A 15,224-nucleotide genomic window follows, 5' to 3' on the forward strand; every position below is an offset into this window, starting at 1 on the left:
TCCCATCTCCTAAGTCTCCTTCACATTCCCTCTTCCTCTTATCCATGGTCAATGAGAATCAATAGGAATGGAAATGATGAAAAATGTGCCGCTGATTTGCTATCACGTCTTACACTCTTTCATAAAATCAAAATAGCCTCTTGGGAATACAGACCAAACAGAATTATCCCTCTTATGTGAAACACCACAAAACCATGTAGCGATATAGAAGGGAACTTACTTCATCCAGGCACTGAAAGGCAGGGCTTGTAGTCACATCTGCAAGTTCCTCCTCTTGAAAGACTACTGCTGGGGCTACAGCTGTAATGGTTTCTTCCTCATCTTCATCAATCTCCTCTTCGGATGGATTAGGAAGGTTTTCCTCACCACTCATGTCTCCTGGATTATGAATATGAAAGTTTTATTATATGAAATATGGAATTATGTATAGAAAGGGAAATTGGCTGAGTGCATAATGGATGACACCCCCCCCACCAAATGGAGTGTCTATATCTGTTGATGTGTGAATACCAGATGCAGCAGAATGAGGCTCTTAAGTAGGCCATTTAGCAGCGGGGCAAGAAGGCCATCCAGGAGTCTTCCTGCTGTGGACTTAATTGGGGCAGAGGTGAGGCAGTGGGGTACCTATCTGCCACCCTCCTGCCGATTATTTGTTTCCCCCCCCCATCATCAAACTCGCCAAGGGGGAGGTTATTAAATTCTGGCCATTGTCTTTGATCTCATTTGACACGATTAAATAGCATTGCATTATCAATTTGATATTGTTCTACCATACAGCTGATAGTATGAAAAGCATATGAATTACTTAACTTATACAGCCAATCTGAAAAGATGTTAAAATTATTCAATAATTCGATGGACAGGTGGTGTTGGAACACCTGGGGTGCCAAAACTGGGTGGTGGGAGACGAACCGCTGAGCTCAAAACGGGAACTAGTAATAGAAGCCTTCCCCCACATCCAACAATCCTCTCACATCCAGCGCTCAAGCAAAGTACCCTGCTGGGTTTACTAATCGTTCCTGAACTCTTTCTGCTGCCCTGAGATTGAGGCTGGGGTCGGAAGCAGCTTTTAGCACTAAAGGTTCTGCTGCAGGATCTGAATGATTGAAGTGAAATGCTGTTTTCAGAAGGGAATAAGAGGGCAATCTCTCAAACCAAGTAAGTGGAGATGAAAGTGGCCAAGGGAGGTCAAAAGCAGGCATTTGGTCCTTTAAGCCTGGATACAGGGTACCAAGGGGTTTAATAACTTCATCAGAGCAGGAAAAGTGAATAGCATACCACTTTTTAAAAAATTATGGTATTTGAAAATTTTTATAACAGTAACAAAAACAATGACATCAACATGGTAAAATAAACATTCCCCCCCCCACCGCCCCAGGCCAATCTTCACGCACCTCAACCATACATACAACGTCCAAAGACGAGCAGGTTAGGTGGATTGGCCATGCTAAATTGCCCTTAGTGACCAAAAAAGGTTAGGAGGGGTTATTGGGTTACGGGGATGGGGTGGAAGTGAGGGCTTAAGTGGGTCGGTGCAGACTCGATGGGCCGAATGGCCTCCTTCTGCACTGTATGTTCTATGTTCTGAACAACAATCCCCCCCCCGCCCCCCAACTTTTCACCACCTTGGAATACTGCATCTGCTGACATTTTTACTTTTCCCCGAGAAAGTCGACGAACGGCTGCCACCTCTGGGAGAACTCTAACATTGACTCTCTTAAGGGAAACTTAATTTTCTCAAGACTGAGAAACTCAACCATATCACTAACCCAGGTCTCTACACTCGGGGGCTTCGAGAACCTCCACATTAATAAGATCCATCTCCGGGCTACCAGGGAGGCAAAGGCCAGGACGTCGGTCTCTTTCGCCCCCTGAACTCCCGGATCTGCCGACACTCCAAAGATCGCTACCTCCGGACTCGGCACCACCCGTGTTTTTAGCACCGTGGACACTGCCTTAGCAAAACCCTGCCAAAACCCTCTTAAGCTTCGGGCATGCCCAAAACATGTGGACATGATTTGCTGGGCTTCCCACGCACACCTATCCTCTACCCTGAAAAACCTGCTCATCCTAGCCGCTGTCATGTGTGCCCGGTGGACTACCTTAAATTGTATCAGACTAAGGCTGGCGCACCATGAGGAGGTACTAACCCTTAGGGCATCCGCCCATAGACCCGCTTCTATCTCTCCTCCTAGCTTGTCCTCCCACTTGCCCTTAAGCTCCTCCACCGGAGTTTCCTCTGCCTTCGAAAGCTCCTGGTAAATATCCGATACCTTCCCCTCTCCCACCCAGGTACTGGAAACAACTCTATCCTGTATCCCCCATGGTGGCAGCAGCGGAAAGGCCGGCACCAGTTTTCTCAGGAAGTCTTGCATCTGCAAATACCTAAAGCCATTCCCTGCGGCAATTTAAATTTATCCTCCAAAGCTTTCAAGCTGGGAAAGCTCCCATCTATAAATAGATCCCCATCCTTCGAATTCCTGCCCTCTGTCAACTCCGGAACCTGCCATCTAGCCTACCTGGTACAAACTTGTGGTTGTTATAAATTGGGGTCCAAATCGATGCTCCCTCTACTCTCTTATATCTCCTCCACTGACCCTAGATCCTCAGAGCCGGCACTACCACCGGACTTGTGGAATATCGGGCGGGTGAGAACGGCAGAGGTGCCGTTACCAATCCTCCCAGACTGGTGTCTTTACATGACGCCACCTCCATCCGCTCCCATGCCGACCCCTCCCACACTACCCACTTCCTGATCATGGCTATATTAGCCGCCCAGTAATAATTGCAGAAGTTCGGCAGCGCCAACCCAGCCTCCCCCCGACTGCGCTCTAGCAACACTTTCTTCACTCGCGGGGTTTTACTTGCCCACACAAAGCCCAAAATAATCTTATTCACCCGTTTAAAAAAGGTCTTGGGGATTCAGATGCCACTGAAAAACAAACAGAAATCTGGGGAGGACCGTCATTTTCACGGTCTGTACCCTCCCCGTCGGTGATAGCGGGAGCATGTCTTATCTCTTAAAGTCCCCTTCCATTTGTTCTACCAACCGGGATAGGTTTAACTTGTGTAGTACCTCCCATTTCCGGGCCACCTGGATTCCCAGATATCTATCGAAAGCTCTTCCTACAATTCTAAACGGCAGCTCTCCCAGTCTCTTCTCCTGTCCTCTTGCCTGGATCGCAAACATCTTGCTTTTCCCAATGTTCAATTTATACCCTGAAAAATTTCCAAATTTCCCCAAGATTTGCATTACTTCCCCCACCCCCTCCAACAAGAGCAGGTCATCTGCGTAGAACGAGACCTGTGCTCCACTCCCCCCCCCCCCGGAACAACCCTTTTCAGTTCCTAGAGGCTCTTAATGCCATGGCCAATGGCTCTATGGCCAGAGCAAACAGTAACGGGGAGAGGGGGCACCCTTGCCTCATCCCTCGGTGTAGTTCAAAATACCCCGACCTCAGCCGATTCGTACGCACACTCGCTACTGGTGCCTGGTAGAGAAACCGCACCCAGTCAATAAAGCCCTCACCAAACCCAAACCTTCCCAGCGCCTCCCACAGGTAGTTCCACTCCACCGATCAAAAGCCTTCTCTGCATCCATCGCTACCACCACCTCCGCCTCCTCTCCTTCTGAGGGCATCATAATAACATTTAGAAGCCTTCGAACATTGGCCTTGATTTGCCAGCCCTTAACAAATCCCATCTGGTCTACCCATATCATCCCTGTCCTCTATCCTTGTGGCCAGTATCTTAGCCAGGAGTTTGGCATCAGCATTTAGTAGAGAAATCGGCCTGTGTGACCCGCATTGCTCCGGATCCTACTCCTATTTCAAGATCAATGAAATCGAGGCCTGCGACGTTGTTGGGGGAGGACTGCCTTCTCTCTTGCTTCTTTTACTGTCCTCACAAGCAGTGGGCTCAATATCTCTGTAAACTTCTTATAGAATTCCACCGGGTAGCTGTCAGGCCCCGGGGCCTTGCCCGACTGCATGCCCTCCAGCCCCTTGATTATTTCCTCAATCTCAACCTCCACCAGGTCCTCCTCCTCCCTCGGGAACCTTAACTGATCCAGAAATTGCCTCATCCCCTCCACCCCAGCCGGGGGTTCAGACTCATATAATTTACTATAAAAAGTCCTTCAACACCTCGTTCACCCCCGCTGGGTCCAGGACAGTATTACCGTCTCTACTCTTTACTTTACCTATCTCCCTGGCCACCTCTCTTTTGCTGAGCTGGTGCGCCAACATTCTGCTTGCCTTTTCCCCGTACTCATAGATCGCCCCCCTTGCCTTCCTCAACTGTTCCACTCCTTTCCCGGTGGTCAACAGCCCAAACGCCACCTGTAACCTCCGCCGCTCCCTCAGCAGTCCCGTGTCCGGGACCTCCGAGTATCTCCTGCCCACCTGGAGCATCTCCTCCACTAATCTATCCCTCTCAGCCCATTCCACCTTTTCTCTGTGGGCCTGTATCGAGATTAATTCCCCTCGGACTACTGCCTTCAAAGCTTCCCAGACCGTCGCTGCAGAGACCTCCCCCGTATCATTTGTTTCCAGGTACATAAGAATGTAAGAACTAGAAGCAGGAGTAGGCTATCTGGCCCCTCGAGCCTACTCCGCCATTCAATGAGATCATGACTGATCTTTTGTGGGCTCTGTCATAATATCCACTCATGTACATAATGAGATGCAGACAGGCAGTGATTGACACACAGGATGACCAATGAACACACAACACAGAACAACCAATCACCAGACAGGACATCTCCTGTGTCAGACATTTGTTTTTAGCTTCCCAGCATCCAGTTGCAGACAATGTCAAACCAACCTGCCTAACACACCAGACTCAGGTCCACTTTCCGGCCCCAACACCATAACCCTCAATTCTTTAAAAAACTATCTTCATCTTAAAAATATTTAATGAAGGAGCCTCAACTGCTTCACACGGAAAGGAATTCCATAGATTCACAACCCTTTAGGTGAAGAAGTTCCTCCTAAATTCAGTCCTAAATCTATTTCCCCTTATTTTGAGACTATGCCCCCTAGTTCTGCTTTCACCCGCCAGTGGAAACAACCTGCCCGCATCTATTCCCTTCATAATTTTATATGTTTCTATAAGATCCCCCCTCATCCTTCTAAATTCCAACGAGTACAGTCCAAGTCTACTTAACCTCTCCTCATAATCCAACCCCTTCAACTCTGGGATTAACCCAGTGAATCTCCTCCAGCGCCAGTACGTCCTTTCTCAGGTAAGGAGACCAAAACTGAACACAATACTCCAGGTGTGGCCTCACTAACACCTTATACAATTGCAGCATGACCTCCCTAGTCTTAAACTCCATCCCTCCAGCAATGAAGGACAAAATTCCATTTGTCTTCTTAATCACCTGTTGCACCTGTAAACCAACTTTTTGCGACTCATGCACGGGCACACCCAGGTCTCTCTGCAAAGCAAGAAGTCTTACAACACCAGGTTAAAGTCCAACAGGTTTGTTTCAAACACGAGCTTTCGGAGCACGGCTCCTTCTTCAGGTGAATGGAAAGGCTTGTTCCAGAAATGTTTATATAGACACAGTCAGAGATGCCCCGGAATGCGAGCACCTGCAGGCAATCAAATCATCAAAGATGCAGAGAGAGAGGTAACTCCAGGTTAAAGAGGTGTGAATTGTCCCAAGCCAGTCCAACCACAACCACCACCCCCCCCTCCCCCGCCGCCACCCCCCCCCTCCCCCGCCGCCACCCCCCCCCCCCCCCACCACCCCCCCCCCCGCCACCACCACCCCCCCCCTCCGCCGCCACCCCCCCCACCCCCGCCGCCACCCCCCCCACCCCCGCCCCCACCCCCCCCCACCCGCCACCGCCACCCCCCCCCTCAGCCACCCCCCCACCCCCCCACCCCCCCCTCCGCCACCCACCCCCCCCTCCGCCACCACCACCCCACCCCCCTCCGCCACCCCCCCCACCCCCCCCCCTCCGCCACCGCCACCCCCCCCCCCCTCCGCCACCCCCCCCCCCCTCCGCCACCCCCCCCCCCCCTCCGCCACACCCCCCCCCCCCTCCGCCACCCCCCCCCCCCTCCGCCACCCCCCCCCCCCTCCACCCCCCTCCACCCCCTCCCCCCCCCCCCCCTCCACCCCCTCCCCCCCCCCCCCTCGCCACACCCCCCCCCCCTCCCCCACACCCACCCCCCTCCGCCACACACACCCCCTCCCCCACACACCCCCGCCACCCCCCCCCCCCTCCGCCACCCCCCCCCCCGCCACCCCCCCCCCCTCCGCCACCCCCCTCCCCCCCCTCCACCCCCCCCCCCCTCGCCACACCCCCCCCCACCCCCCCCCCCCCCTCGCCACACCCCCCCCCCCCCTCCCCCACACCCCCCCCCCTCCGCCACACCCCCCCCCCCCCTCGCCACACCCCCCCCCCTCCGCCACACCCCCCCCCCTCCGCCACACCCCCCCCCCCCCTCCGCCACACCCCCCCCCTCCGCCACACCCCCCCCTCCGCCACACACCCCCCCCCCCGTCCGCCACACACCCCCCCCCCCGTCCGCCACACACCCCCCCCCTCCGCCACACACCCCCCCCCCTCCGCCACACCCCCCCCACCCCCCCCCCTCCGCCACACACCCCCCACCCCCCCCCCCCCTCCGCCACACACCCCCCACCCCCCCCCCCTCCGCCACACCCCCCCCACCCCCCCCACCCCCCCCCCCTCCCCCACACCCCCCCCACCCCCCCCACCCCCCCCCCCCTCCGCCACACCCCCCCCACCCCCCCCACCCCCCCCCCCTCCGCCACACCCCCCCCACCCCCCCCACCCCCCCCCCCCTCCGCCACACCCCCCCCACCCCCCCCCCCCTCCCGCCACACCCCCCCCCCCCTCCTCCACCCCCCCCCCCCCTCCGCCACACCCCCCCCCCCCTCCGCCACCCCCCCCCCCCCTCCGCCCTCCGCCACCCCCCCCCCCCCCCCCGCCACCCCCCCCCCCCTCCGCCACCCCCCCCCCCCCCCCTCCGCCACCCCCCCCCCCCCTCCGCCACCCCCCCCCCCCCTCCGCCACCCCCCCCCCCCCCCCCCCCCCTCCCTCCGCCACCCCCCCCCCCCCTGACTTGATAGCTCCCGCCCCTGGCACCAAGCAGTCTGTCTCCCTATTGTACTCTCCTCTCTCCCCCACAACATGAATAAACATTTTAAAAGCATCACATTCCCCAGTAAACAAAGAACAGAAAAAGGAAAAAAGCAATGAAGAAACAATCACTTTAGAAAAACAGTCACCCAAAAAGCAGAACTAAATTCAACACCCATCCCCCCCTCTAACAAGGTCCCTGCAAGACAGAAAACCTTTAAACATCCACACAGCCCATTATTTCACATAGAGCTGTTTAATTTTTACAATTCAGCACTGCAAATCGCTGCCACAGTACTTCTCCAAGGCTTAAGTGTCTTTTAATTCACCTCCAGCTTCATTTCTTTAATAAAGATCCATTTTCGTCTGGCGTTTCAAAGTAGAAGTCCCGTTCCTCATGCGTGACGAACAGGCGGCTGGGTACAGCATCCCGAACTTCACCCCCTTCTTAATGAGGGTCGTTTTTGCCCGATTGAACCCAGCTCGCCTCTTGGCCAAATCTGCTCCCAGGTCCTGATAAATGCGCAACTCACAGTTCTCCCACTTGTTGCTCTGTTCTTTCTTGGCCCACCGCAAAACGTGTTCCTTGTCCATGAAACGGTGAAAACGTACCACCATGGCCCTCGGCGGTTCGTTCACTCTGGGCTTCCTCGTGAGGGCTCTGAGCGCTCTATGCAATTCCAGGGGCCGAGGGGGTGCCCACATCAACTTCTCCAACATGTCCGCCACATAGGCCCTCGTATCTGATCCCTCACTTCCTTCAGGGAGGCCAACAATTCTGAGATTCTGCCTCCTGGACCTATTCTCCAGGTCCTCCAACTTCTCCTGCATTCTTTTCTTGCGGTCGTTCATCATCCCCACCTTGCTTTCCAGCACAGTTATATACTCCTCATGCTCTGGCAACTTTTGTTCAACCTCCTGGATCGCTCTTCCGTGGGCTTCCTGATTCTGAACCACTTTGGGTCCAGCGTGTCCTTCTTCAGTTTGGCGAAGCAATCCTCGAAAAACTTCACCAGCTGCTCCGTCGACCACTGTATCGTCCCCCCGCGGTCCTTGCCCACCGCCATGCTGTCCCGTGTTACCAGCTCTGCTTGCATCTCCCTTATAGGACTTTGTCATCTCACACGTCCACTTCTGGTCCAATTCTCCGTACACCAGAGGGGGATTTCTCCTTACTGTCTCACTCTTCACTGCTTTATCCCATAAAATATGAAAAAAAAAAACGGGGGAAAAGGTCCAAAAGTCCGTTACAGGCGGGAGCTATCAAATGTGTAATCTACCCCTCCATGACCGCCACCAGAAACCCCATACCACTTTCAAGTGCTAACCCCCACATTGGCCTCCTCACCATTCTCCTGCACAGCACACCTCCAACCAACAAACCTTACAGCTCCACTCATTCTTTGTGCTCAAGGCACATCCTCACATCTCCATCTGGAGGGTGTTATGATCCCAGATCAGACCCCAACAGTGGATAGGATACTGGACAGAAATCCCAATATTTTATTTTAATGTTGTAAGACTGCGTGGAAAGGATACCTTGCTCCAGGAGTGATTATAATAATAATCTTTATTGTTACATTAACACTGCAATGAAGTTACTGTGAAAAGCCCCTAGTCGTTACATTCCAGTGCCTATTCAGGTACACAGAGGGAGAATTCAGAATGTCCAAATTACCTAATAGCAAGTCTTTCGGGACTTGTGGGAGGAAACCGGAGCATCCGGGAGGAAACCCACGGAGACATAGGGAGAACGTGCAAACTCCACACAGACAGTGACTCAAGCTGGGAATCGAACCTGGGACCCTGGAGTTGTGAAGCAACAGTGCTAACCACTGTGCTACCGTGCTGCTCATGCTACATGGAGAATTAGGGATATGGTATATTAAAACAAACCTTATTACTAACGCAGTATTAAAATATTGAACATCAAATCATAAAATAACTTAATTCCTTAAACAGTGCTACTACATAGTGAATACAATACTCTTGATTGCCATCTTTATTGCCCCATAAACAACAAGGGAGAAACAAACATCTCAGTTCTCAATCCACTGTAACTACCAATGGCACAAAAGGAATACTTGCTTTACAGAGATGTTCTTTGAGAAAGAGCGATCTTTTGACACTGCTTTAAAGACAAGGGCCGGAATTCTCTGAGCCCGTGCTGGGACGGAGAATCGGGGCATGCAAGAATTGGCGGCAATCCCGCCCACGCGAGCTGGTCAGGGGCCACTAAAATAGGTCCCCACGGCAATTCTCCGCAGGAGACGGGCCAACGAATTCCGCCGGCGTGGTTCAAACCTGGTACTAGCCGGTGGGAGCTCGGACCCACGGCCACGGTGTATGCCCTGGTGGGAGATCTGACTCTTGGGGGGGGGGCTCCACGGGGTTCAGGCCCGCGATCAGGGGCTTCCGATCGGCGGGTGGCCGCGATCTGGAGGGGGCCTACATCCTTCCGCGTGAGCCTGCTGTTCAGTCCCCGACATGTTGCTCCGCGTGGCAAACATGCACATGCGCCGCGCAGAGACGGCCTTCGCGCGCATGAGTGGACCCGTGCCGGCCGTGCATGGCTGCCTTATGGCACCGGAGCAGCGCACAGCACTCTGGCGCCGCGCTTGCCCTCTGAGAAAGATAATTGCTGGGCCAGAAGGCCTGTTGACACCGGCGTACACCACACTCCGGTGTTTACGCCGGCGTCAACACATGACCGGGATTCTCCGAAATCCCGGCCACGATCTTTAATCTATTTTATCTGAACAGAGAGAGCAAAAGCGCTTCACTTGTGGTCACAGCTTCATCCACAACTGTATTGACCTGCTTTTCTACAAAATGCCTGATGCCTTAGCTCCACTCAGCAACAACATCACCTTACCAAGCAGGAGTCTAATTATCTCCACAGGAAATCCCCTTAAAACCAGAATTCCATTAGTCCAAGTTTTTTATGCTGGTTTAACGTGCATGCGCACACACGCACTGCTTTTAAGCCTAATGCACCTAATACCTATGATATATTGATTTCAGATATATTGTATCTGAAATTCATACATTCATCACAATGGCAAATATTGACACTGATTTTATTGACATCTTGTACTCACCCTCCATAAATTTTATCACTGACTCCTCTCCACACAATCCATTTTTCTTACTGTGTGAATGTATTATGGCAGCTATTCACCACTGTATTGCATTATACTATGTTGTTGCCCTTGTGGGCTCCTCCTATGGACCATTGTATTGTATTACACCGCATGTATCATGTTGGTGCACTTGTGGACTCCGCCCCCTTGATGGGAGGTATATAGAGCTGTGGCTCTGCAGGCGGCTCTTAGTGCAGAGCAGTCGCAGGCAGGCACAGTTCTAGCTGATTAAAGCCACAGTTCACTTCAACTCTCCGTCTCATGTGAATTGATGGTCGCATCACTTACTCATAACAGTGTCTTCTCTCTTTGCAAGAGAAGAGAAAAGAGCACACAATTCTAGGGAAACAACACAGAACCACAGGAGTTCTTCAGTGTTAGCCACCTTGACAGCCACTGGCAATACAAGCTCACTGAGTCCAGTGAAGGAGATTGTGCAGCAAGAAGAAGCAGACATTGGCAATGAACTGGCATGAAAGCCTGGGTCTCATGAAGCACGGGTGCACAGAGAAGTCAGGAAAGCTGATTCTTTACCTTGTTGGGAATATCAGCTCCTTTAAGCTGATCTCTAAGTCTAACCCCTCTGTCTTGTGGAGAGTCATGTAGCTGAGGAGAAAGCAGCTGGTGTGCTACTGACGTGATTGGAGCTGCCCCTCTTCTTCTCCATCAGTGATCCAAGGGGAGCTACATAAACTGCTCCCATACCAGAGTAAAGGCTGACAGCAGGAAAGATTTGATCAAGGCGACTGGTCCAAGGTAGATACACTGACTTTAAGTTGGAAGCCAGCTGTGAAGCAGTGAAATCTGCCTCTGCAGATTTGTTGTGAGCATAAGCCATTTCACATAAAAGCTCAGTAACTATGCCATTTCATTCTTTAAAGGCTTTCAAGCCTGCCAGTTTAAATGAACAATGGATTTCTACTTTGCTCTCACCTTGTGGACTCTTGTGGTGGGCAAAGGGCACCCTGAAGGCTTCATTTTGGTGTTTTGTTGTTGCCTTTTAAGTCCTGGGAGAAGTTAGTCCAGGATTGCTGCACCTGGCGTAACTGAGTAGAAAATGGTGTGGCCTCCTTCCAAAGGAAAAGCATATCAGGGGCAGAGAGAAAACACAAGGAGAAGAACTGAGCCGGCACCTTGTCCAAAATTAAACCATTTGCAGTATCCTGTTCTATCTGCAACATAACTTTCAGTAGTCCTCCAGATTCCCAGAGGAGCTCAGGCCAGTCACCTGTCTGGAGACTGCTGTCTGTTGCCTGACCGGGGTGGGGATTGTTGGTGGTGAAGCAGTTCCAGTTTCCCAGGCAGGCTCAGAGGCTTTCTCTGCTTGCCAGCTTGGGTGCAGAGATGCAGCAACAGCCACAGGCTGTTATGTAGCGGATTTCTTCACTCACCACCCCCTTGCCCCAACAGTGGAGGCCCAGTTGCAAAAGCCAATTTCAATTTAAAGTCTGAAAATGTTGGAGAGGATGCCTCCATTTTGAAGCGCCCTCTCCCTCACTTACCACCACGGCATCCTGCTGCTATTTTAAAGCAGCAAGGCCTCGTTCTTCAGTTTCCAGAGCCCGCCCGTGTCTGCTCTCTGGCCATTTTTTGACCATTTCAGGGAATATCACAGTGACTATTTCCCACATAGTCTGGGTTTCTGACACCAATTGAGCCTAATGGCAGGGTTCATCAGCCCAATTGGATTCCTAAATATAGGCATCCAAAAATTTCAAGCATATACTGCCACCAGGTGGGATTGTTTAGTATTATAAATTGCATCAGTAAAAAGATCTGGGGCTGGATTCTCCGTTTTCGGGACTACGGCCCCATGTCGTTGTGAAAACTGTGGTCGCACCGTGCTCCATGGCAGACTCAGCCCACAAACCTGGACCATGGAAATAGTGCCCACGATCGGCCGCCCACCCGACCTGGACCGCCTGCACAAAAATAAACCCCAATCCTGAATGAGGCCACCCCCGCACTCCGATCAGCCCGCTCCCGACTCTGGCGGCCGCGAACTGAGTCTGCAGCCACCTCACGAGTTTCTCGAATGGCAGGACCACATTAGAAATTCCTGTCGGGAATTCAGCTGGTCGAACCGGCATCACGTGGAACACAACCGATTCCAATGAAATCGGTGTCTGATTCACTGGATTCGGGATTGGCACTCGAGAGGCAGATAAGCTGCAGTCGCATACAAGCACTTCACTCCCCATACACACCATCCTAGCCAACAAGATGGCCAGTATGGGGACCGGCATGTGGTGCAGGGTGGGGGTTCGGCTGCCCTCCGGGTGGGGTGGGGAGGGTATTGTTGCTGGGGGCACAGTGCTGCCTGCTCACCCTGGCCAACATGGCCGTGTCCGCCTTCAGTTGCCTCAAGTGCGCGAACACACGGGCCCTTTTGACTGACCCAATCCTTCGATTCCCTCCGGCAGACCCACGATCGGAATGTTCTGCCTCCGAGAATGATTTTCCAGGTCCTCCACTTTCTCCAACAGCCTCTTCTGCTGGTCACACAGCATCCCAATCTCTGCTGCCATTGAGGTGCACTGAACATTATGCTCCCCCGCCAGCTCCTCTAACCTCTGGATCGCCTGACCCTGGGCCGCCAGTCTCGTCTCCACGCGGTCAACCACTGCCTTGATCGAGTCCACCGCCCGGGCCAGGTCCACCGCCCGGGCCAGGTCCTCCGCACTCTCCTTCCGTCATTGGGTCAACTTCTCATTTAAGAAGCTCACCAACTGGAGAATCGATCACTGAGCTGACGACGTCCGACCCTGTTCGTCCACCATCTCCACGCACGTTGACCGCTCCTCATTCGCCATCACCGCCTGATTTATTCTTTTCCAATGACTTCTGAGCTGCAGCTCCATAAACTGGGGGTCCCTTTCCTCTGTTCTTGCCTCTACACCTTTTTTCTACAGATTTCCTGCAACAATCCGGCTTAAAAGCCACAAAAAGACCACCATAAGCAGGAGCTGCCAAATGTGCGACCGCTCACTCCATGGTTGCCACCGGAAGTCGATACATGATTTTATAACAGTGTGTTGTGATACATAAAGCATAGGTTGCGATTATACGGCCTTGTTATGCTTTTGCTCAAGTGAAACGAGGCTCATGAATCACAGGAGAGGCCAAAAACCGTGCCAGACGTCAAACAGTTTCCGATGCAACCGGCCAGCTCCATAGGTGAAATCAGGATCTCACCGTAGCGTGGCGATAAACCAATTATCACCACTTAAGCCCCATTACCATACAATTAACGAGAGCCACTCCATTTCCAATGGCCTCCCGAGCAAGTGGTCACGCTGGCGCCAATTAGTACTCCTTTTGAAAACCATGAACCTGGCGGAAGGGCTTCTGTGGGAGCCAAGGAGGGGAGTAGCTATCTTTGCTCACAGGCAAAGAGCCCGGGAGTGCTGGACTTGCCACCCCGGTACTCAGTGAAGGGTGGGGAACACTCGGCTGGGGGTGGGGGACCCTCTGCAGGGGTGGGCCACCATGGCAGGGTGGGGGGGGGGGGCGACTGCTCACGGAACCACCATGCCAGCCCTGGATTGTGTTTATCCGTTCTGGGGGCAATCCTTGTCCCTGCCCGTCTGCCCCACCAACCACCCATAACTTACACCGACTTCCAAGGCCTCTGATTGCGTGGCTGAAGGCTATTGGTGATACGGAATTGGCATTGTGGTTAAGTGAGCACTTCACACAACCCAAGTAGATTGCTGTGGGTGGGCGGGCGATGTAGCATGTGGCATGCCGAGACTCCCAATCACACCTTGAATCCTGGACACTGTGCTTGAACACTGGGGGATGGAACACCGCACAAGCAGCAGCCAACATCCGAACGCCCAGGGGATGGGATACAGCTCCGGGGACATATCCATGCTGGAGGGTAGGTGGGTGCCATGGGGAGGGGGATTTATCTGGAGAGATGGGCCAAGGGTTTAGAGATGAGCCTGCATTACAAATTCCTAATATTCTTATACACCTCAATCATATCCCCTCTCAGCCTTCTCTGTTCTAAAGAAAACAATCAAAGCCTACCCAGTCTCTTCTTATAGCTCAGATGCTCCATCCCAGGGAACATCATGGTGAGTTTCCTCTGCACCCCCTCCAGTGCAATCTCCTCCTTCTTATTGTGAGGTGACCAGAACTGCACACAGTACTCCAGCTATGGCCGAACCAACATTCTGTACAACTCCAACATAACTATCTTGTTCTTATATTCTATGCTATGACTGATAAAGACAAGTGTCCCATGTGCCTTCTTAACCTACCCTATTTACCTGCTCTGCCGCCTTCAGGGATCTGTGAACAAGTACCCCAAAAACCATCTGTTCCTCTGAGTTTCCTAATGTCCTGCTATCATTACATCTCACTTGTCCTGTTTCTTCTTCCAGAGTGCATCACCTCACGCTTGTCAGGGTTAAATACCATCTTCCACTGCTCTGCCCATCTGACCTATATATCTATATCTTCCTGGACCTATGACCCTTTTCTTCATTGTTAACCACCCTATCAATCTTGCTTTTGTCTGCAAACTTACTTATTTATTCCTCCCCCCCACCATGTTCTCATCTGTATAATTTATATAAATAACAAACAATAAGGGAGCCAACACTGATCCCTGTGGTATGCCGCTGGCTACCAACCTCCAGTTACCCAAACAGCCTTCTACCACCACCCTTTATGTCCTATAATTAAGCCAGTTTTGGATCCATCACACCAAGTTTCCTTGAATACCATGTGCTTCAATCTTCTCAATCAGTCTTCCATGTGGGACCTGGTCAAAGTTGATGATTGTTATTCTGAGTCAGTTCAGGCATTTCTCCCCATGGGGTTTTTATTTCTTCCTCTCCTCATCTGGTGAGCAGGGTGCTGTCTCTATCCTGGTCTGGTGGCTGGGGAGGTTCTCAATGGGCCTCCTTCTACACTGTAGGGATTCTACCATTGTGAGAATTTAAAAATC

The 15,224-nt window shown here is 52.7% G+C and overlaps 1 protein-coding gene across 3 annotated transcripts in view; it reads right to left on the reverse strand.

The window, feature by feature from the left end:
- ccdc146 (coiled-coil domain containing 146) overlaps positions 1-15,224 on the reverse strand; it is a 152,546-nt gene that overhangs the window by 135,729 nt on the left and 1,593 nt on the right. For all 3 annotated transcript variants that reach the window (XM_038811549.1, XM_038811550.1, XM_038811548.1), the window contains exon 2: positions 221-378. In XM_038811549.1, coding sequence (XP_038667477.1) covers positions 221-373 — 153 coding nt within the window. In that variant the 5' untranslated portion in view covers positions 374-378. The remainder of the gene's footprint in view (positions 1-220; positions 379-15,224) is intronic.

The sequence above is a fragment of the Scyliorhinus canicula genome, chromosome 11, assembly GCF_902713615.1.
Source record: "Scyliorhinus canicula chromosome 11, sScyCan1.1, whole genome shotgun sequence".
NCBI classification, from domain to species: domain Eukaryota; kingdom Metazoa; phylum Chordata; class Chondrichthyes; order Carcharhiniformes; family Scyliorhinidae; genus Scyliorhinus; species Scyliorhinus canicula.